Source organism: Triplophysa rosa, linkage group LG14 (assembly GCF_024868665.1).
Source record: "Triplophysa rosa linkage group LG14, Trosa_1v2, whole genome shotgun sequence".
Lineage (NCBI taxonomy): Eukaryota > Metazoa > Chordata > Actinopteri > Cypriniformes > Nemacheilidae > Triplophysa > Triplophysa rosa.
The window spans coordinates 8,083,315-8,104,430 of NC_079903.1; the positions used below are offsets into that span (position 1 = coordinate 8,083,315).

The window sequence follows — 21,116 nt, forward strand, 5'->3', positions numbered from 1 at the left end:
GTTGTGTTTACACCATCGACAGAAAGATGCATGTGTTGCTCACCACTGATAGATGAATGTTACCCTGTGACCAGTTATACTGTATGTGCAGATTCTTCGCAGAATGCACTTCTTGTGATTTGGAAGATGCAAAAAATATATATTTTTATCTCAATGCGCAGGACTTACACTAGAAAAACAAATCATGTCTGATAATATGGTGGGTTCTCACAGGAAAGCACCTTTACGAGGTGACATGAAATCGTATGATGTGAATTGTACATAAATGTACTGTTATTAAAAAACAAGAATGAAGCCCCGCCCACAAACCTAACGCAACTGGGGTCGAAAAACAGAACTTCAGAAAGTCTTTCTCGGTCACAGAAAACCAAAGCACCGTGGGTTATGAAATAAAATAATTGCCCACTTTTATACTGTTCAATGTCAAATAGAGCAAGTTTATTTCATGAGAGTGATTGATTTTAAAGGGGTCATATAATGAGGAATCCAATTTTTATTGGTCTTTTCCTATAATTGAAAAATGCTTTATTTTTATTAAAGTAAGTTGTTCTCTTTGTGTGCAACCCTGTGTATCCTCCCAAAAGATCTCAGTGTTGGGAAGAGGTCTCTGACGTTTATTTCTCACAAGGACCCCTGTCTGTTCAATCTGGTCTTACGGTTTAAAAGGCAGTGGATTCTTTTGTGAACCTGTCCCTGCGTAAAGCAGCGTTTGCGAAAAGGTTGCTGTTAATGGATGGAGCAGTTAAAAAATAAATTGGAGAGCCGTTATCCGGTGTATGATCACCAGAGCTTAGCCATCAGTTTGCACTTTTCACACGCCACGAGGGCATTTCTTAAAGGCACGGCAGCAAAAAGACGGGCCATTTACTTTTAGGACTCAGAGAAAGGAAGAAAAAATGAAAAACTAGAACGAAAAAACTGAATATGACTTTTTTGGGCACAAGCACATAAGTGGACCCTAGAGGGAAATATGTAATAAGAAATGTATTATATGACCCTTTTAAAGGTCTGTGTTGGAAATAATCAAAGTGAGCCATGTGTGAATCTGAATAACCGAGGAGAAATTACCTGACCATCCCCGGAATAAGACTAAATTAGATATACAAAACTCTGTATTTCTGTGCAGAGTTGTTTAAAGGAAAGAAGAATAAATAATGAACCTTATGAATGATAAATGTTTACAGTTCCTGAGGCTCATTTGAAATGAGATCGGAAGAAAGTGTTGAGATCATGTAACATTATTCAGCTGTAGGTGGAAGAACTATTAATAAATTGAACCGTATAAATATGAACTCTTTGACTCATATTCACGAGTCGGTTAAAGACTTCTGCTGCAATAATAGATTTGGCCTCTCCAAATAAATTCGGTTGTCACTTCACCTTTTAGTGCTTAATCCTTTTTTTTGTACACACACACTTCACTAATTTACGGGAGTGACAATCGCATTTTACTACTGAATTAACTCCCGAAAACTGCAGGTAGTGACAACCACATTTACCAAAACACGACGCAATGTGTATGGAACCGAACTCAACAACTAGTTGTTAATGACGTCTTTAAACGCCCATCAGAGATGTGTCTTCGTCTCTTTTTGTGAGGTGCAAGAAAATAACAGTGAAAGAAGTCTTCCCTTTTGCACATTTTGACACAGAGCTAGCCGCTCTCACGAGCCATTCGCTTAAGTGAGAGGGTTGCCAGATCTTCATAGAAAAAAACTGCAAATAGAGACACACCAAAAGTAAACCTGTTTATATTTTATTAGACCAAAAATCTGCAAAATCACCGTTTTTAACACCTAAAGGGCCGAGCTCTATGATCTAAGACCAAACAACAAGCATAAACGCACTTAAAAATAAATGAACATGGCAACACTGCAAAAGAGCGCTCTGTGAAACAGCCTTCCGAGCATAAACAAAACACAGCGCGTCTGTCAGCCGTAGTTTAGTTTAAATTGACAGACAAAATGAGTCTTTAACCAAAAAATAACAGATAACGGGTTATGTTATTATTCACAGCTTCGAGACGTTAGAACGTCGCAATGGTTACCAGTGTGTCAATCATGCGGGAGGGACTACCTGTTCCGTAAACACACGGAACGATCGTTTAGGGAATTCACTCCCGCATTTACATGCGGTTGTCACTTCCGAAACTTTGCAGTGTTGGGTAAGTTACTCTGAAAAAGTAATTCATTACTAGTTACTAATTACATATTCAATAGTGTTATTAGATTACTGTACAAATTACTCTCTCCAACAAGTATTTAAATACTTATTACTAATTACTTTCTATATCCTACATCAACCTTGATTAGTTAAGTGAGTCGAGGATAGATGTGAAACGGCTCTTAATTCATTCAAATAAATAATATAAAACTACATAAAGTACAATTATTATCTTACTTGTATTACAAATGTGAGAAAGATACATTAATGCATGCATTTTAAAGTTAGATTTTAAATTTTAATGTCAATTCCACTATTGTATACATTACACAGTATTTAATTCAGTTACATCAGAAGTAACTGTAATTTAATTAAAGAACAAATAAGAGTAATCCCTTACTTTACTTTTTCAAGGAAAAGTAATTAAATTACAGTAACTCATTACTTAGTAACTAGTTATACCCAACACTGGCAGTGTGTACGTGACCTTTGTTGTGTGGACCTGCGATCATAAGGCTGTAATATCTGTGTTTTGGATCGTATGTGGTAATACCATGGTAATTTCATACATACCATGGTATTAAATGACAAAACAAACATGTATTCTAGCATTACATTTTACTTCAATTCATTAAGATGATATCTATCAAGATTCTGTAAATCACAGCCACTTATGATATGCACATGCAAGTGTTATACTGTACATAGCGAGTTAAAGGGGCGGTTCACCCAAAAATGATTCGTCCATCCCTCATGTCATTCCAAATTTGTTTGACTTTCTTCCTTTTGTAGAACACAAAAGACGATATTTTGAAGAATGTTGGTAACCAAACAACCATTGCATGGACACAAAACACAGAGACATTTCTAAAAAAATCTTTTTTTGTGTTTCACATATAAAAGAGTCAAATACATGTTTGGAAAGAAATGAGAGTGAATAAATGAGGACAGAATTTTGATTTTTTTGGTGAACTATCCCTTTAAAGGTGGCAAATACTTGCCAAAAACGCTGGTTTTTATTTCATGGCATAATTTTAAATAAATTCTACAGTCCTTTATTTTCATAAGCTTTTGTTTTGCCCCAAAACAAAGCCCAGTGTTAATTGAACAAAATGGGTTCATTTATGTGTTTGAAGCGCCTCTGCAGAAGTCCCTGTTGTGCACATCTCTCAGGGTCACTTTGCCAAGCGCAGCACAGGCGAGGGCCATTCATCACCGTGAGCTAATGAGAGCAAGTTCCAAGAGCAATAAAGACACATAGTTAAAGTTTACACCCTCGTACAAGCACTGGAATAGTGTGCAAAGCAGGGCCAAAGGTGCTGTGTAAGGACAATATAACAACTCCAGGTCAAACAAGAGCTGAGACTCTTCACACGGTGGTAATGCGGTCGTGATGCATGCTATGCTATCTGCAAGCTGTGTTCCAACATGACATCTATGATTCCATTGACATGTAAGGAGTAGTTCGCACAGAAAGCTCATTTCCAAACCTGAAGATGGAAATCTGACTATGACAGACAACACGATTTGGCATTTCTTCAACAGAGTTTCCACGACTTGTGAATTTACTCTAGTGTGTACAGTTAAAGCCTGGAGACACAACCCCTGCTGTTCTGAAACATATCACCAAAGGTTGAGTCACTTTGGTCTTCGCAGTGCTGTGTGAGATGTGACAGGGATTTAGTAGCTGTTCAGAATTCATTTGTAATGATAAATCCCTCACCCAAGCGTCTATTGATAGTCGGTATAGAACGTTGACTTTGAAGCGATGCTGCTCCGGCTACATCTCAAAGCTGCACGTCATCCAGGGAATGTTTGTGTGATTTGACATGGGCTATACACACCAGTGCCAGTCCTCGGTTTCATTGCATGTCACATTGTTGACTCAATACTCAGTTGTTTGGGGAAAATACAGCATTCCCAAATCTCGTGCATTATGCTAAGCCTCATGCTAACGTCATTGTGTATGTGGGGAAAAGCTTATAATGGAGAAGATGTGAAAAATGGTTTTAAAGGTCCACACTTGTCCAATCATTAAAAGAAATTAGAATTGTCCCCTGAAATGTTCGGTCATATCAGTAGCTTAATAAAAGCCGTTTTATTTTACAGGAGACGGGTCGCCCCAAGTCAAAATTGCACGACAAGCGGAATTCTAAACGCTTTATCTCAGTAATCCCTCTGTTACTGAATAATTTAATCATGGCTGACTACAAATAGCACATTTGTACAGTCAGCAACTGAGAAACCGTTGCTTTTGTGTGATGCTGCGTCCATGCAAAATACTTTTATGTATTTAAGTGATGCATCATGAATGCCATTATGGGTCAGTGAGACAAACAACACCAGTAAAACCATCAACTGTTGAGCTATTTAAACCATTTTTTCTTAAATCATATTTCATAAGTTACGTTTATACATGTAGTCAAGAATTATTGGTTAAGGTTGTACGAATATAGGGATAGTTCACCAAAAATGAAAATTGTCGTATCTACTTTGTGTTTCACAGAAGAAAGTAAGTCATACGGGTTTTAAATAACATGAGGGTGAATGAATGATGACAGACCTTTTCGTTTTGGGGTGAACTATCCCTTTAAATTGCTCGGTATACGCACAGTGTAACAGTTAAAGGGACAGTTCACCCAAAAATGAAAATTCTCACCCTCCGATTATTCCAAATCTGTATAAATGTCTTTGTTCTGATGAACACCGAGAAAGATATTTGGAAGAATGTTTATAACCAAACAGTTCTTGGACCCCATAGTAGGAAAAATTCCTTAAAATGTTGTTTGTTCTGTTGAACACAAAAGAAGATATTTTGAAGAATGTCCAAGCCGTTCTGGGGCACTTTTGACCACCATTATCATTTTTCTTACTATGGTAGTCAATGGGGTCCAAGAACTATTTAGTCCAAATAGGTTTTCAACCAAACAAAGACATTTAAACAGGTTTGGAACTACTAGAGAGTGAGTAAGTCATGACAGAATTTTCATTTTTGGGTGAACTGTCCCTTTAATATAAACCCAAGACCTCCATTTCAAGTGGACTTTCTCATTTTCTAAAAAGCGGACAATAAAAAAAGGAGAAATAGTATATGGTACGCACAACATTTTTAGTGGCAATTACATTTTAGGGTATTGTCATAACAACGGCTTTAATTCCACTTGAAATGGATCTCTAGGGTTCACGTGAACTCATACGGTTCGTAATTACACAAGTTGTACAGGACCTCAATGTCAAATCTAGTCAGAATTTCATATTAACGAAACGTTAACGAAACAAAAATAATCCTCAAATGGTATTGAATGGCTCCAGCTAAAATGCGTAGCGTTGTATTCAGTGTATTGTTGCGAACTGGCTCATTTTTTCACAAATGAAAAGCTGTCACCCCTCCTCCTTCGGCTCGTAACAAGCATCCTTTCCGACCCCTCTTCCAGATCCCAACGCTCTGGCGCAGCACGGGCCCGACCACGCTCTGATCGGCGGAGTGGTGGCCGTGGTGGTCTTCATCACCCTGTGCTTCATCATCGTCGTGGGCCGATATCTGGCCAGACACAAAGGTACGGCTTCCCTCCACTCCCACCCCCCCTCACCTATAGTGTAGAGTGTGCAAACTGCTTGAACATGTCCACTGTTGTACCTTTGTGTCTATGTGACCTATGTGGGACTGTGTGGACATACAGGGACATACTTAACCAATGAGGCCAAAGGAGCAGAGGACGCCCCTGACGCAGACACGGCCATCATCAATGCGGAAGGGAACCACGCACATGCAGAGGAAAAGAAAGAGTACTTTATTTAGCACCTCTGTCTTTATCTGTTCAATATTGTCACGGCAACGTCGCCGGCCAGCAGATGAAGGCGTTAGAGCGTCAGTCTGCTCTGGCTTTCTGTCTCCTATTTACAGGGGGTGTTTTGGAAACCTCTTTAGGGCAAAATTCGACACGCCACTTGCTGCGAAGGATGTCGCCTTTTTTTACGATCTTAATCGTCAAAACGAGAAAAAAAACAACGAAAAAAAAACAACCATGTTGAGTTTGTAACTGTAACACCAGGTCCATTTAGGCCAAAAATGACCCCCAGATCCCTTCCAAAAATCCCCCCTCTCTGATTCGCGCCAAGTGCCAAAATATACAGACATTTGTTTGTCGTGTTTGTTGCTGTGTCTATTCAACTTTAATTTCCCAGTGAATATTTGCTTTCTCTACCCCCCTCACTGTGCCTGTTATATACCTTTTTACAGATATTACCAGGGAGCGGCAAGAAATGTGGTTCATCTCAAGCCGGAAAACCTTGGCTTTGCCAATAATTACGCTTTAAGACAAGAATACGTGAGATGTATAATGTAAATATCCTGTTTTGTGTATTGTTTCGTGTGTGTGTGTGTGTGTGTGTGCGTGTGTGCGCGTGCGTTTTTCATCGTGAAAGTGGGTGTTTTTTTGGTTTGTTTTTCCAAGTACACCCTGTAATGAAGAAAGTTATGCGAGATGCAAAGAACAAATACAAGCAATTATGTAATATATGGACACCATAAACAAACTGGTTGATGGAAGGAAATGAATGAAGCACAAATCGGTGCGTTACCATTAGAAACCAGATTCTTTTCTATTTCCATCATTAGCTGTCTGTATATTCTTGCACTGTTAATATTTGCCCGCCGGCCTTCATTTCAAAACAGAAAATGTATCAAACGTAAGCACAAAGTCATTGTGAGACGTTGTGGTTTTAGGCCGTCTCAGGATGAAAAGAAGAGCCTAATTAAAATCGTCTTTTATCATGGTGTGAATGGAGTTTTGTTTGCGCTTTGTGAACGGTTCAATGGAAATCGTTTGTTTGACGTTTGAATGGAACATCGACATTGTTTCGTTTGAAATGTTCTGTATTTATTTCACTGACGACCCTTGTTAATAATATTGCTGTATATTACTTTGCTAAAGTGATTATTGGTGGAATACTGCTATAGGATCCCATATATACATATATATAAATATACATACTGTATGAAAAAATGTTGAAAATATCTATTTCAAGTGTCCCATACTTTTACATTTATATAAGTAAAGATGTTTGTTTGTTTGTTTGTTTGTTTGTTTTCTCCCAACACAGGGAATGTATATAATGTGTATATTTCAGTAAGTTCTTTATTTAATTGAATTTTCAATCTTTATTGCTCTGTTTTCTGCTACATGTGTGTGATTCCATTTTAGCCTCTCAATAGAAAGTACGTCTGACTCATACTTAACATTAATACAAAATAATTTAGCACTCTGATGCACAAACAACGCATTATTATTATGATTATTAGAGCTTTTTATAAGGTGGACAGATTTGTTCATGAGAAAGTCAGAACAACTATCACCATTATTGCCTTTGTGTTTGCAACGAAACATATGACGATTCTGGTTAAGCATAACCTTCAATGTACATTTTTACAAGACATGTTTCCAGTGTTCATACTTTGTTTCACTCTTTATAACATTGAATAGAATTAAGGCGTTTTTCTAAGAACTTCTCATTTGCTTTGTTGTTTTTTTGCTGTGTACGGGAAAAAATGTGTGAGGTTGCTTTTACATTAAATATCCAACTTTTTCAAACTATGCCTCTGTAAGTAAAGATGAAAACTCTGGAAAGTACTGAGTAAAATATGCACAAACTCAGATTTGTGTTTTCTTCTTCATGCTGACACCGGTAACCACTATTAATGCGCCAACACCACAGTTATTTGGGTTAAAAGACATACCACCTCAAACTATGTACAATAATTATATTTCTAGAACATACAAAGCAGATGCCACAAATATTGACATGACAATTCATATTAAAACAGTGTACACTTAACTGTGAAGCAAGACATCTGTGGAGCAACGTGCACCATCCACTTAACCATGAGCTTGAAATGTTCAGCAAAAAAATGAACACTTTGTCATTTATTCATCCGCATGTTATTTCAAACCTGCACCACTTTCTTCTGCAGAACACAAAAGAAGATATTTTGAAGAATGTTGGTAACCAAACAACATTGACCCCCATTGACTTCCATTGTATGGGCACAAAATCATTTCCCAAAATATCTTATTGTGTTCCACTGAGGAAAACAGGTTTTGAACTATATGAGGGTAAATGACACATTTTAGGTTTTATGAAATCCCAGAATTTAATCATTTTGTGTTCTTCAATTGCTATATGCACTCCCAATGTATTTAAGAAATCATCCATAGATGTATGTGCTCATTTCACACCTAACAAATTACAAAGTATCATTTTTGCATTAAACGTGTATTTTACGTATTTTAAGAGTGAATCGGGTCATTGAGCTGTATGCTGGAGATGTTGTCTTTTTTTTACTGAGTGTACTGAAGTTTGCTTGTACTGTCACGTTCTTGGCAGCTTGCTGCCCCCTAGAGTTTAAACACCTCAGTGCACCTACAAACACGTTTTATTCTCAGAGATTTTGTTTGTTTCCGACCTTAAGTAGCTTTCTGATGAAACTTTAAAATCCTTTTCCTCGTTTACTTTACCACCATGGTGACTGCTTTACGTAATCCATAGCGCAGGCTGGCAGTGAAATTAAAGGAAAGGATTTAGGAAGATAAAAAGAAGAAACGGTAATGCAGTGTATTCATCCTTAAATCTAGACTGAGGCTTACAGGATAATCAAAACAAAGACATTACATTTTACTGTGCTCACAAAGACTGTGTGTATATTTAACTATTAGTTATTATTGGAGGATCAGCTTAAATTAATGGAATCGGTGTTTAAAACTGGTCGACATTACAACATTAAAAAAAGACTAGAAATGATTTGCATGAGCTATTATAGTTGCTGATGAGGATTGTTAATATGAATATGACTGGCACTATTGCTTAAAATATTCACCATCCTCATAATCCTAAAAAAATCCTTTATTGTTTTTCAATGTCATTTTTGGACATTGGACTTCATTTTTAGCATCTGTCCTCGGATATATACATTCATTTATAGGGGTGACCGGTGCTGGCTGTCACATAGCTTTATAGCTACAGCTCAGAAGCTATAAGCTTTGAAGTCAAAATTCCACAAGTCAAAGACAGATTTTAACCCAAATGTTGAATTGTTTTCGTAAGACAAAAGTTTTTTTATATATGTTTTGGAGTGGGGCAGCTTTATATGGGTAGTTGAAAGACTAATAGGCAAATTTGTTCTATAGTGTGACGACAAATATTTTGGAAAAAAAAGATAAATCTCTCTTATGCTATTGTATATGATAAAAATAAATATTAATAATATAAAACAATGTAATATTAACAGTTTGTTTTCTAAATTTTACTGTCACACCATGACACATGGATGATTTATTCATCAACCGCATACAGTATGCATTTTAAATGTTACATTTATGTAGTGCAAAGGATTTTAATGCTATATTTTTTTCTTTTTCATTGATTTACCGTTCGACTTTTTACATCTTTCTGAAAAGTCATTAGGACTATATTATTGGCAGAGACAGCGGTGACAACAGGTGAAAACCTATCATTTTGTGTTTTGTCTTTTTTCTTGGGTAATAACAGTGGACAATGTTCAAAAGTGTTTTTTTTTTTTTTAAGACAGAACCGTTCACTATAGTGAGAAGTGTGACAACATGCCCCAGTGAAATATGCATTTGTAAGTCATCAAAGTAAAACGTCATTCTTAGAGACTCAATTATTAGGACTGATATTTTCCCCAGAGCATTAGAAAATTAACAAAACATGTTTTTATATTTCACCAGCTCAAAGGTGGGTTTGATTCACGGAACACGCAAACATGGTAGTTACTTATAGAATGTCACAAATAAATGTATATTTTTTCTAAATTTCCTTATTCTCTTAACTTTCATCTCTTTTAGTCAATTAGTCTTTCTTTTGTCTTGGTATTGTGCTGTAATTTAGTCATCTATGATTACTATGCACAGGACATGCAGTGGATAATCCCTGCCAGTGATTTTATGGCATTTCGGTTACGCCTCTGGAATATCTCTAAGTGCACACCTCATTAAAGACTTTGCAAGAAAAACAAATGAAAAAGTAATTTGGAGGTGTTTAGTATGCATGGGCGAGGTAAACAAATGAGATCACCTTGAAAGTACAATTAAAAGCAGAGCTGAAAATCTGTAGGGCCACACAGACTAATTACAACCTAAAAGATAAATGATTGAGTTGTTAATGCTCTTCTGAATCTTGTTAGTTTCGATAAATTTAGCAACAATCAATACACTAAGAAGACAAGACTGGAGTGTTTTTAAATTGGTAGCATTTGGGTTCATGAGGTGGGCCAAATGCAGTGGCGGTGATGACGCACTGTGACCTTGAGCAGACATACAAACCAGAAGTAAATGGGCTTTTCTATTGATGAAAAACCAGTGTTCAAGAGACACGGAGGATTAGTTTAATTCAGTGCTGGAGGGCGAACACAACTTGTGTTCATCGTGGAGGAGCCTTAAAATAAGACGTGTACTAAGCACTTGCAGGATAAAATGGAGAAATCCCTGTGTTTGTGAAACCTTACAGTGACCTTAAAAACCCAATTATATGCATCGCTGCTTTAACGGCGGTCTTGGATACAAAAAATAGTTTTTGAACAAAAAGATATTCTTTGCCATATACTAGAATGAGACTGAAGACAACACGGAGTCAACAACCCCGAAATGTGATTTTTAAAAACTTTGAGGCTTCACATTTAAACCACCAAATGTTACCATCTGACCTATCAATATTGTGAAAGCCTTTGGTAAAAACTATTTTTTCATGGTGAGGTTGACTTTGCAGTCACTTCTTTTTAGTTGCTAAGATGTTCGAGGAGTTGTTAGCATTTTGCCAGCGTAGTTACTAGCTTGCCTTCCTTTGTCCATGAAGGAAACATAATATCACACTTCTTGTTAACAAACAATGTGTTAAATATTCATTTTCAGGCACAGTGTGGAACAAGTACTACTAAAATACTTTATAACACTTTCGTAAGTTTAATACTCAAAAGTCTCGGCCATAGTAATAGTGATGTCGTCCTTAGAAAGCACCACTAACTGCACATGCATTGAACACGTAGTAAAACGATTCACAATATTGGCATGTCATTTATTTGCTAAATCAGAATGAAGTGAATGATACAGTCCTTTCTGAGTTTGTACAATATTTCGGTTACAGGGTTAAAACAAAGGTAAACCAAAGTAAAAATGAACAATAACACGAAACCTGTGTACCCAGACAGCACTGGAACGTACCGGTACGTCTGTTAAGATGTCTTCTGAAGATCAGGGGCCTCATTTATAACCGTTGCGTACGCACAAAACATGCCCTGAAAGAGGCGTACGCCACTTCCCACGCAAAAGATGGGATTTATCAAAACAAACTGATGGGAGAATGTGCGTACCAGTAAGCAAACTCTGACTCACTCGTGCGAACGCACATTCTGGAGTCAAGGGGCGACACAAATGGTGAGTTAGTGAACTTATTATAAGCATTAATGCCTCACACACATTTAATTTGACCTCATATCCGTTAAAGATCCACATTATCACGAAGATTAAATCTGCAGTTATTTGCGCTTGTATTGAGTGATAATTGTTTCATGCACCTTCTTGTAAAATCCAACTCAAATATTAAATAAAAATGATATCTAAATATTTAATCAGCGCTGTCTCACCATCACACTGAGCGCATGAGGAGGAGATGATCAGACTGAATAGGGACAGCATCAAATATGATAACTGCAGAACACAGTGTAAATAAATACTAAATATATTTTCCTTAAATACTGATCATAATCATCAAATGTCAGAAAACTCGCACAATCGTTTCTCTTTATGTTCTCGTTTTCGGTCCTAACTATATGTTCATGACAAAACCAGAATGAAGAAACATTTCTTTTACAATTATGTCTTCAAATTTTATCTCAGATGAAGGACACCACTAATTATTGATGTGATTTTAATGAGGTGATCAGTCTAAATGCTGTAAACATTTAAATGCTGCAGAGACCTTCTTTGGCTTTAATATAATTATAATAATTATTATTATTAACAATTATAACAATGATTAATTTGGAAATCTCAGTGAATCTCATGTGTGGCCATTTGTGATTTGGTTACGGAGATAAAGGATGGGATCGGGTGTTTTCAGCAGTTTTACATCATTTTTGTTCTTTTTCTATGGCATCCCTGATGGCTCTCACTAAATCCTTGGTGTTTCGAGTCAGATCCGTGGGCGTGGCTTGTTGGTTTTGACTAAATCCTTGGTGTTTCAAGTCTTACGAAACATTTACCCTAACCCACACCCTAACCCTAACCCTAACCTTACTCTAATCATCTAAACTACCTATGATTGTTAAAATCGCCAAAAAAACACACGAAACACCAAGGATTTAGTGAGAGCCGTCTGATAGCGGTTGGACCCGGAAACGGTATACGTCCATTATGGTGCGTGACGTCAGGCTTAACAAGCGGATTGGATGTCAGGTTTATTAATATACGAATCAGCATTCATGAGGTGCTTTGAATTGACTATTTATGGGTTGATTTATAAAGCGAATATTGCTTACAGGTGTGCGTACGCACGGTTTTATAAATCTGAATATTTTTTGGCGTACGCTATTTTTGGTTTTCGGGCGCTTTTAGTAAGGATCCTACGCACAGTTTTATAAATGAGACCCCTGGAGATCTGGAAAACATCTGCTGTGTAAAAACATCTGATAAACGTCTCAGAACGAGCAGTTTTACCTACATTCTAAATCATAAACATCTTACAGACGGTTTCTAAACGTCTAGACGACATCTGACAGCAGACATCTCCGAAACGTATTGCAAATAATGAGCAAACAATGTATTGCAGATATTCTTCCAAATATCTTTGTGTTCATCAGAACCAAGACATGTATACAGGTTTGCAACAACCCGAAGGTGAGTAAATGATGACAGAATTTTCATTTTTGGGTGAAGTATCCCTTTAACCCACATGAGGAGATGTACATAAAGTAACATATTGCATATATTTTATATTTTGAACAGAAATGGCGATACAGAGGCAAAAGTTATGGAATCTCTTACTGAAGACATAGTGACTTTCAAGGGATAGTTCACCCTAAAATGAAAATTCTGTCATGAATTACTCCCTCTCAAGTTGTTCAAAACCTGTCTACATTTCTTCGTTCGGTTGAACACAAAGAAAGATATTTGGCAGGAATGTTAGCAACTGACATTTCTGGGACACCATTGACTACCATAGTAGAAAAAATATATTGTATAATTTTTTTGTTCTTTTTTGTTATGTGAAACACAAAATGAGATATTTTGAAGAATTTAGGAAAGAAACAGTTTTGGGGCACCTTTGACTACCATTTAAATTTGTCCAACTATGGTAGTCAATGGTGCCCCAGAAATGTCAGTTGCTAACATTTTTCTAAACATCTTTGTGTTCAACCAAACAAATTCATACAGGTTTGGAACAACTTGAGGTTGAGTAATTCATGACAAAATTTCTGTTTTTTGCCAAGTTGTCCCTTTAAAGAATTTTGACAAACCTTATTTAGTATGCATGTAAACTTACATGGCAGTTGTGTTATATGCATTACAACAATGACAAAGGACATATGCATACTGTATATGAATGCTTAAAGAAAAAGAGATGCATATTTTAATACACAATTTCCATGCCGGCCTGGTAATGCCATAGACGTACAGTAATAGGCTACACTGGAATGTTTCTATGCTATAGATAACATATTCCTCTAACATAATCGATTGTCTACTGTGGCAGTGTAAGAGAAATGAATAATGCTACAGTAATGCTAAGATTGCTCAGTAATGTCAAATTACTACGGATCCATAGCAAATCAGCCAATAGAACAATGAAAATCGAAACATTTCCATATGAAACTCCTGGTAAAAGTGCAAATTTGGTTACACCCAAATGTTAAAAAACGTGCTCCTGGTAAATGGATCATGCTCAAAATCGCGTGGAAATAAAAGCTCCTGAGTAAAACTGAAATGTTGGACCAGTCACAAGCCGCTTTACTCTGTTAGCTCCGGAGCTGAGGGTTGTGTAACAGCAGTCTGAACGCTGTCTTGCAGGAAGGCGATGGATGAGTCGAGCGCTGCCGCGTCTTCTGCGACACTGTCTGAGAGAAAGGCGTCCAGGCAGGTGTTGGCTTGGGCTTCCTGGTCTGGTCCAGCCAGGCTGGGGGAGGCCATGGGGGTGAGGAGCACGGAGGTGTGACAGTCAGAGGAGACGTACCTGGTCAGCGCCTGCAGCTGCTCGGACTGCGGCGAGGTGTCCATGCTGAGGTTCTGACGCAGACCTGAGAGGTTCTGGCGCAGCTCCTCCATGCTGAGCCTCAGCTGGTTGCGATCTTGCATTAGCTTCTCCTTCTCGCTCATCTGATGAACGCGGAAACAGGAGTTAGTGTATGCTATTGCGTTTCAAAGAAATAGATTTCTGCCAGCCTCACAATAATATTCGAACGATCACAAATGTGCATATCCCAATAGTTCAACGATCAGAAAGAATGTCATACGTGTATGATGCTTATATAAGTTATAAATAAATTGTAATATAGTTTAATATTATTTTACAAATTTATAGCATTACTATAACACAACAGTATATTACATATTTAGCAAGTTATTGCATTTTTCTATGGACTTTTCCCTTATTTTCTCTATGGATCTGAAATTACATTTTGACAGTTTTCAAAAATGCATGTCAATTCTAGGCCATAGGTGATCTTGACCGTTGCCGGGGCATTGCTATATAGTTGCTAGGGAGTTCAGTGTGACCCAAGCCATATCTAGGGACCTCAATATTAACACACTTAGGGGTTGAGCCTTTTGACTTGGGCCTGTAAGCATGCATCTAGTGTATGCATATTGGGCCATTTTTACATTTTGCGGTTCCTCACAAAATGTAACAAATACAGTTTTGTATCTGTAGCTTTGGCAGGTTCAAGATGCTTTGAAACACTGCATTGTTTGCAAAATAACTTATGTGCCCACAACTCCCTTGTAAAAAAAGCAATATATTTGAAATACATTTTGTTCATCCTAAGTAGAGTTTAAATGTATATTTGCTGACAGACTGAACTGATATAAAATTATAATTCAACTTGATGTTTTAAGTACTACTTGTACACAATGCACGTTTAGATTAATATTAAGCCAATAGTGTGTTTTAAAGTCACCTATGATAAGGATTGCACGATTTTTAAATAATATCAGTCTTCAAATACAACATATTAAAAGTGTGCCTGAAGTATACTTGCAATAGTTCCACTTACAACGCAATGTACTTAAGTCTTTAGTTGGACCTCAGCACTACTTCTGCACAATTAAAGTGCATTAAGTCCAAAATTTGTTCCGATTTAGCAGACTTTAAGTATACCGATTTAGTATACCAACAGTATAATCGCAGGGTTTTTATTTGAGTACATAAATATGTAAATGGATTTGCAGTATACTTAGCATGAACTCAGCATAAATGTATTTCAAATACATTCGAGTATATTTAGTTTTCACTAGGGTTGTTATGTACAAATGGAACTATATGTCATTTTCACAGCAAAACGTTCATGCAATACGTTGATTTCATACAGCATTTGTTCTGCACAGTGGTGCATGAAGTCAAACGCAAATTTCTCTAAATTCAATGTAAGTTGATAATGTAAGTAACAAAAATACAGAAACAGTCAAACGTTTGGAAACGCTTGACTGAAATGTTTCTGATGACCTTAAAAATCTAATCTCAAGGTGTATGCTTAAATGTCTGAAATGCCTTTTGTAAACAAAAATATAATTGTGTCAACCTATCAATTTCTTTCATTAGAAAATGTATTTTACATTATTATTTTAAATGGACGACTTAGACCAAATAAAGAGGAAAAACCAGCCAATAAGAGCCCTGAATAGACGGGGACTTCTTCAAAACTCTTTCAAAATCTTCCTAGGTTGAGACCTCAAGAAGCTGAATGATATTTTAATGCAAAAATGCTAAAAAAAAAAAAAGCATCTTGCGCCTTAACTGATTCTAACATGTCTATAAAATTTCACATAAATAATAAACGCACGTACCAGTTTTTTGATGTCTCCCTCCAGCCTGTAAATGCAGTCGATCTTCCTCTTGCGACAGCGCTGCGCGGCCACGCGGTTCTTACTGCGCCGTCTCACGTCCTGAACAAACTCCAGCTGTTCCGGGGTCAGCCGTTGCTGTTTCAACATCTGCAGGAACGCTCTGCGGGTCATGCTTGAGATTTGCTCCACGGGGAACGGCAGATCCACCTGGAAAGAAGACAATGGTGTCAACACCGCACAGCGGAGGATTCCATCTGTTTCTAAAGACAGACCAATTGCTGAAACGTTTAACTCATGCAAGTCAGGAAACAAGTATATATGATATAAATTCATTGTTCTAGTTGTGTTTTCAATGCATCAATGAGTACTAGCACGCACACCTCTTGTATTTGTCCGTTGGTGTCACACTGCACACTATCTACATCCGATTCGCACTCCGAGTTCTCCCTCGAGTTAATGGGTGATATGCAGGAACTGTCTCCAGTGTCCTCTTTGGACAGACTATCTCCTCCCGACATCTGCCCTCCGTTGGAGCTCAGGTCCCTCAGGAAAGGACAGTCATCGGGCGCAGCACCCAGATCCAAATGCTTCAACCAGTGGAAGTCCGAGCTGTTCCCTGCGGCCGAATGCTCGATGGAGTCCAAAGGTAGCTGCTCGGTCAGCGTGGAGCTCAAATTGGGCCAAAAGCCCTTGGCGAGATGCTCGGCCACTTCCCTCTCCACCGTGCTCCGTTCGGCGACGCCGTCTTTAGGGGCGAGATCTGAGAATGCCTGTTCAGTCGTATCGAAGACCTGGTTGGTGCCAATGTCGCTTAGGATTCCAGCGTTGGCGATGCTATCCAACACATTTCTTGCCTCTGTAGTATTGAGGGGACAGAGATGGCGGCAGTCAGCAGGTGGAATCAGATCCCTTTCATGTTGGTCGAAGTGGCCCTCGGTGATGTTGGGTATGTTGAGGTCTTTATCGGTGGAGGGTTCAGTAGAAACACAATGCACATCCATTGCTAGTTCTTCCTCCATTGCTAGAATGTCTCCGCCACAGCCAGCTGTAGCGGAATGAAGTTTCTCATTGTCGCCGGTGCCGGACATGGACAGGAACGGACAAAGTTCAGCCCGAGCCACGGAGGCAGAGGGCAACTGCGGGCCACAGTTCTGCAAGCAAAACTGCTCCTGTCCTGCGCCGATGTGGTACGAAGTGCTTTTCGTGTGCAGAGGCGATAAATCTAACTGCATTTCTTTGTCCCGTGAGACATCTGGGGGACAATCTGTAGAAGGCGTTGCACATGGAGTTTCTGCATCTTGAGGAACGTTATCTTTTCCGGTATCGGAGTTTTGGTCACCAGTTGGGATGTTGTTCCCACAAGCGGCTTGAGATTTTTCATGCGATGACTGATTCTCATTGTTTTGCTTAACTTCTTGTGCGGTCGTTCCACCATCTGACAGCTTTGGGATGAGGAACTCAAAGCAGGCTTTATCCAGGTTGTGGAATCCCAGAAGTTTAGCGCATCTGTGAATCTCCAGGATGTTCTCTTTAGTAAAGTGAAGCTTTGCCGTGTAAGCAAACTGCAGCAGGGCCTCAAATCCTTCCACGGTGACCTTAAAAGATTAATGATGTATTCATAATTATTGCATGACAACATTATTCACGTTTTGTGGTTATTGTTGTAATCTATTTAAAGTGAATCGAAATGGTGCTCACAGCCCATTTTACAGCGGTGGGCTACAACAACAACCCAATTAAGAGGCGCTTTGATAGGGACGTAAAGGACAAGCTCAGTAGCTCACCCTTGAGAGTATCTCAATAGATTCTTTGCTCTTTTTGCTATAACCTTTATTTGTTAAAGGGGTAGTTCACCCAAAAATTTTGATTCTGTCATCATGTATTCACTCTCTTGTCATTTCAAACCTGTATGACTTTCTTTCTTCCGCAGAACACAAAAGAAGATATTTTGAAGAATGTTGGTAATCGGACAACTGCGGTACCCATTGTATAGACACAAAACCAATGCAAGTCAATGGGTGCCGCCGTCGCTCGATTACCAACGTATTACGTGCATTACCTCAACAATAATCCAAGACAAAACATTTAAATTTGAATAATAGGGCTGCACGATATCGAAGACAAATGTGACATGTGATACCTTGCTAAATAATGCGATTTGCAATCAGACAATGCTTTAAGCTTGTAAAATCAATTTAAATAATATAAATATAATTAGAAACGGGAAATTATATACCCAACGTTCACGTTTCAGATTTTGTCTGAAAAAGTAAAAGTGATTAGCCTTGGTTTGCTATTGCAGCACATACAAAATCTGCCAATATTATTGCAAGCCATTGCTATATGCACATTTTGCAATATTTTGATTATTTCGACACATCATGGCATGCAGCTAGGGATGTAACAATTACCGCTTTTATGATAAACCACGATACTGCGGGTTTTGTTCATTTATGTCAGGAGTGCAAAATAAACAAACAAAATGATGTTATTGATATGAGACAAACTGTACATTTTCATCCTCGTCTGCTCCTGTTTATTTGTGATCACGGGGCTTTTAGTCCAAAATGTGCATATTAGGGAAAATATAGATATACTGAAACACGTTTACTTCATATTTCTTTACACAGACTGATGATTTTAAAGCTCCATTCAACTCTGTCGGTTCCTTTGGCGATCATCGCTCTTATGACTGCAGGTGTCTCCTGGGTCCTAAAGTACACCCTATTACTCAAGACACATGCAGACAGACGATTTTCTGATTTGTGTTGCGTTTGAATGAATGTCTGATTTACTTAAGGTTGTGTTCAACCTGAACAAGAGAAACTTTTACCTATTGATCCCATTGTGCCAAAATTAATATTCATGTTATTTATGTGATGTTTATGACAACCAAAAGTGCATTTAACAAGTCACATCAACGTAAAACTTTGTATCAGAACTTTTTGGATATTTCCAGCACATTGCAACAAAACCGTGCTAACACCGATAACGGTTGCATCTCTACAGTACATGCAGCTTTTTTTATAATCATGTTAAGCACTGAATAGCACACAGTACGACAGGAAATGTGAATTAGTAAAAAAGTAACAAGGATTACTTTTGATTCTGAACTCAGTTTTCTTGTAAATAACTGCATTTTCTAAATGCTTTTATCAAAATAAGCATCATGTGATAGCTTAAGCGATTTTTAAAAGCGTGCAGGTTCAAGCCATCCACCCTATTAAGCATTACCTCAACTGGTAAGCTGACAGTGAGGTTTGGTCGGCTGTGGTTTGCCAGTCTGGTGTAAAAATAGTCGCTGCAGGAAGCCAACACTGAAGAGTGAGCACGAAAGCTTCTGCTCTCCACTTCCACCTTCAAGTCACACAAGATCCCCTTCTGCCTCAGCTTGTCCAGCGAGCGGAGAACATGATGGCTGTGTACAGCAGACTCAAAGGTGAAGACAGAGGTCCGGGGGCCATCCACAGACATGACGCAGAAGATAAGCTACAAAATAATAAACAGAAACTGTGTAAAAACGCACAAATTTTTATCACGTTACATCTGGGTGGAGTGATGTCTAGCACTGTGCAATCTGCAATGCATTATATTGTTGTCATGTCATTTAGGTTATACTGTCCTTGTTACAGTGTAATTATACATTTAAGTAATGAGTAATATATATATATAAAATACTGTATAATACAGTGTTATCATATTTTTTTAATGTTTAAATGTTAAATAGATCCAAGGAAAATGATTTGTTTTTGTCACATTAAACTACAAATAATAGTGTTGCTTTAATCATTTAAAACATAATACATCCTAACAGTGCATCCCTAAATATAAATATAAATAAAATATAAATTCTAATTCAAATAATAAAACTTTTTCAAGTTCAAAGATTTTACTAATACACAGTACAAGCCCATTCTGAGCATGACTCTGCAAATATATATATTAGGGCTCTGCAATTAATCGAAAATAATTGTAATCGTCAATTTTGGCCTTCTACAATTACAAAAAGAAAATAATCGAGGTAAAACGATTATTGTGCCGCATTCCATTTTGCAAGGATCCTCTCTTCTTTTCTTGTGGTATAAATCCACAGCGCACCCCTTTCCTTTACAGTGGTTCAGCTGTGCTATGTCTTTACACTTATTTTTCAGTTGAATTCACATAATCGGGATCTCAATATTGGCCAAAATAACCGTGATTATGATTTTTGTCATAATCGAGCAGCCTTAATATATATATATAACACAAATGTCATGTTTCTAGTTGATAGTTAAACTTTTTGGCATTATGTGATATCACTAAGTTCATAACACGAAACAGATTTGCTGGACTTGTCAACATCGGTCAAAATGAGCGTTGAGCAACTGTGTAAACATTTGCTTTTGAGCTGATGTGATAAACAGGCAAAAACCTAACGATCACACAAAGAAACCTATTCATATGGGACAACTTTGTCCATTTAAACGGCATAACAAAACAAAAGGAGAAACCAGGCACTGTGTTATAGGAAAATTGACATTGCATACCGTATGCTGTTAACACAATCATGTCTGCAGACTGTAATATAAAACCAACCTGACATAACACCGGATATCACATGCCGTCAAAAATCCCGCCGCTGCCCATCACCTGTGCCCAATAAAAAGAACATCAAAGAAAAGTTTGATGGTGGTGAAGAGGCTCCATACGCGACTCTTAGTCGCCTGTCATGTGACTGTACAGTGCCGCAGCAGAGATTCTGACGACACTGCGCGACACGCAACGCACTGCGTCATGCGACGGACGGCCACGCCCCTTCTAACTCTGCAACAAAAGTTATGTAACCCTTTTCAGGCTTCAAAATAAAAGTTGGTCAAAGCCATCAAAGTGAATTTCTGGAAGTCA

At 37.9% G+C, this 21,116-nt stretch overlaps 2 protein-coding genes across 6 annotated transcripts in view; one reads left to right on the top strand and one right to left on the bottom strand.

Annotated features, from left to right (window-relative positions):
- The window catches only part of cadm2b (cell adhesion molecule 2b), a 208,298-nt gene extending 199,838 nt beyond the window's left edge, over nucleotides 1–8,460 (top strand). The window contains exons 8-10 of one of the 5 annotated variants that reach the window (XM_057350957.1): nucleotides 5,598–5,720; nucleotides 5,844–5,949; nucleotides 6,404–8,460. In XM_057350957.1, coding sequence (XP_057206940.1) covers nucleotides 5,598–5,720; nucleotides 5,844–5,949; nucleotides 6,404–6,509 — 335 coding nt within the window. In that variant the 3' untranslated portion in view covers nucleotides 6,510–8,460. The remainder of the gene's footprint in view (nucleotides 1–5,597; nucleotides 5,721–5,843; nucleotides 5,950–6,403) is intronic. The other 4 variants (XM_057350951.1, XM_057350952.1, XM_057350953.1 and 1 more) reach the window with 4 other exon arrangements.
- Nucleotides 8,461–11,130: 2,670 nt separating this feature from the next.
- Nucleotides 11,131–20,970, bottom strand: bach1a (BTB and CNC homology 1, basic leucine zipper transcription factor 1 a). Its single transcript, XM_057351721.1, has 5 exons — nucleotides 20,808–20,970; nucleotides 19,467–19,721; nucleotides 16,613–17,827; nucleotides 16,233–16,439; nucleotides 11,131–14,546 (listed from the first exon to the last, which is right to left on the bottom strand). Exons 2-5 carry the CDS (start codon nucleotides 19,704–19,706, stop codon nucleotides 14,181–14,183), a joined length of 2,028 nt encoding a protein of 675 aa, XP_057207704.1. The 5' UTR covers nucleotides 19,707–19,721; nucleotides 20,808–20,970; the 3' UTR covers nucleotides 11,131–14,180.
- Between the last annotated feature and the right edge of the window lie 146 nt (nucleotides 20,971–21,116).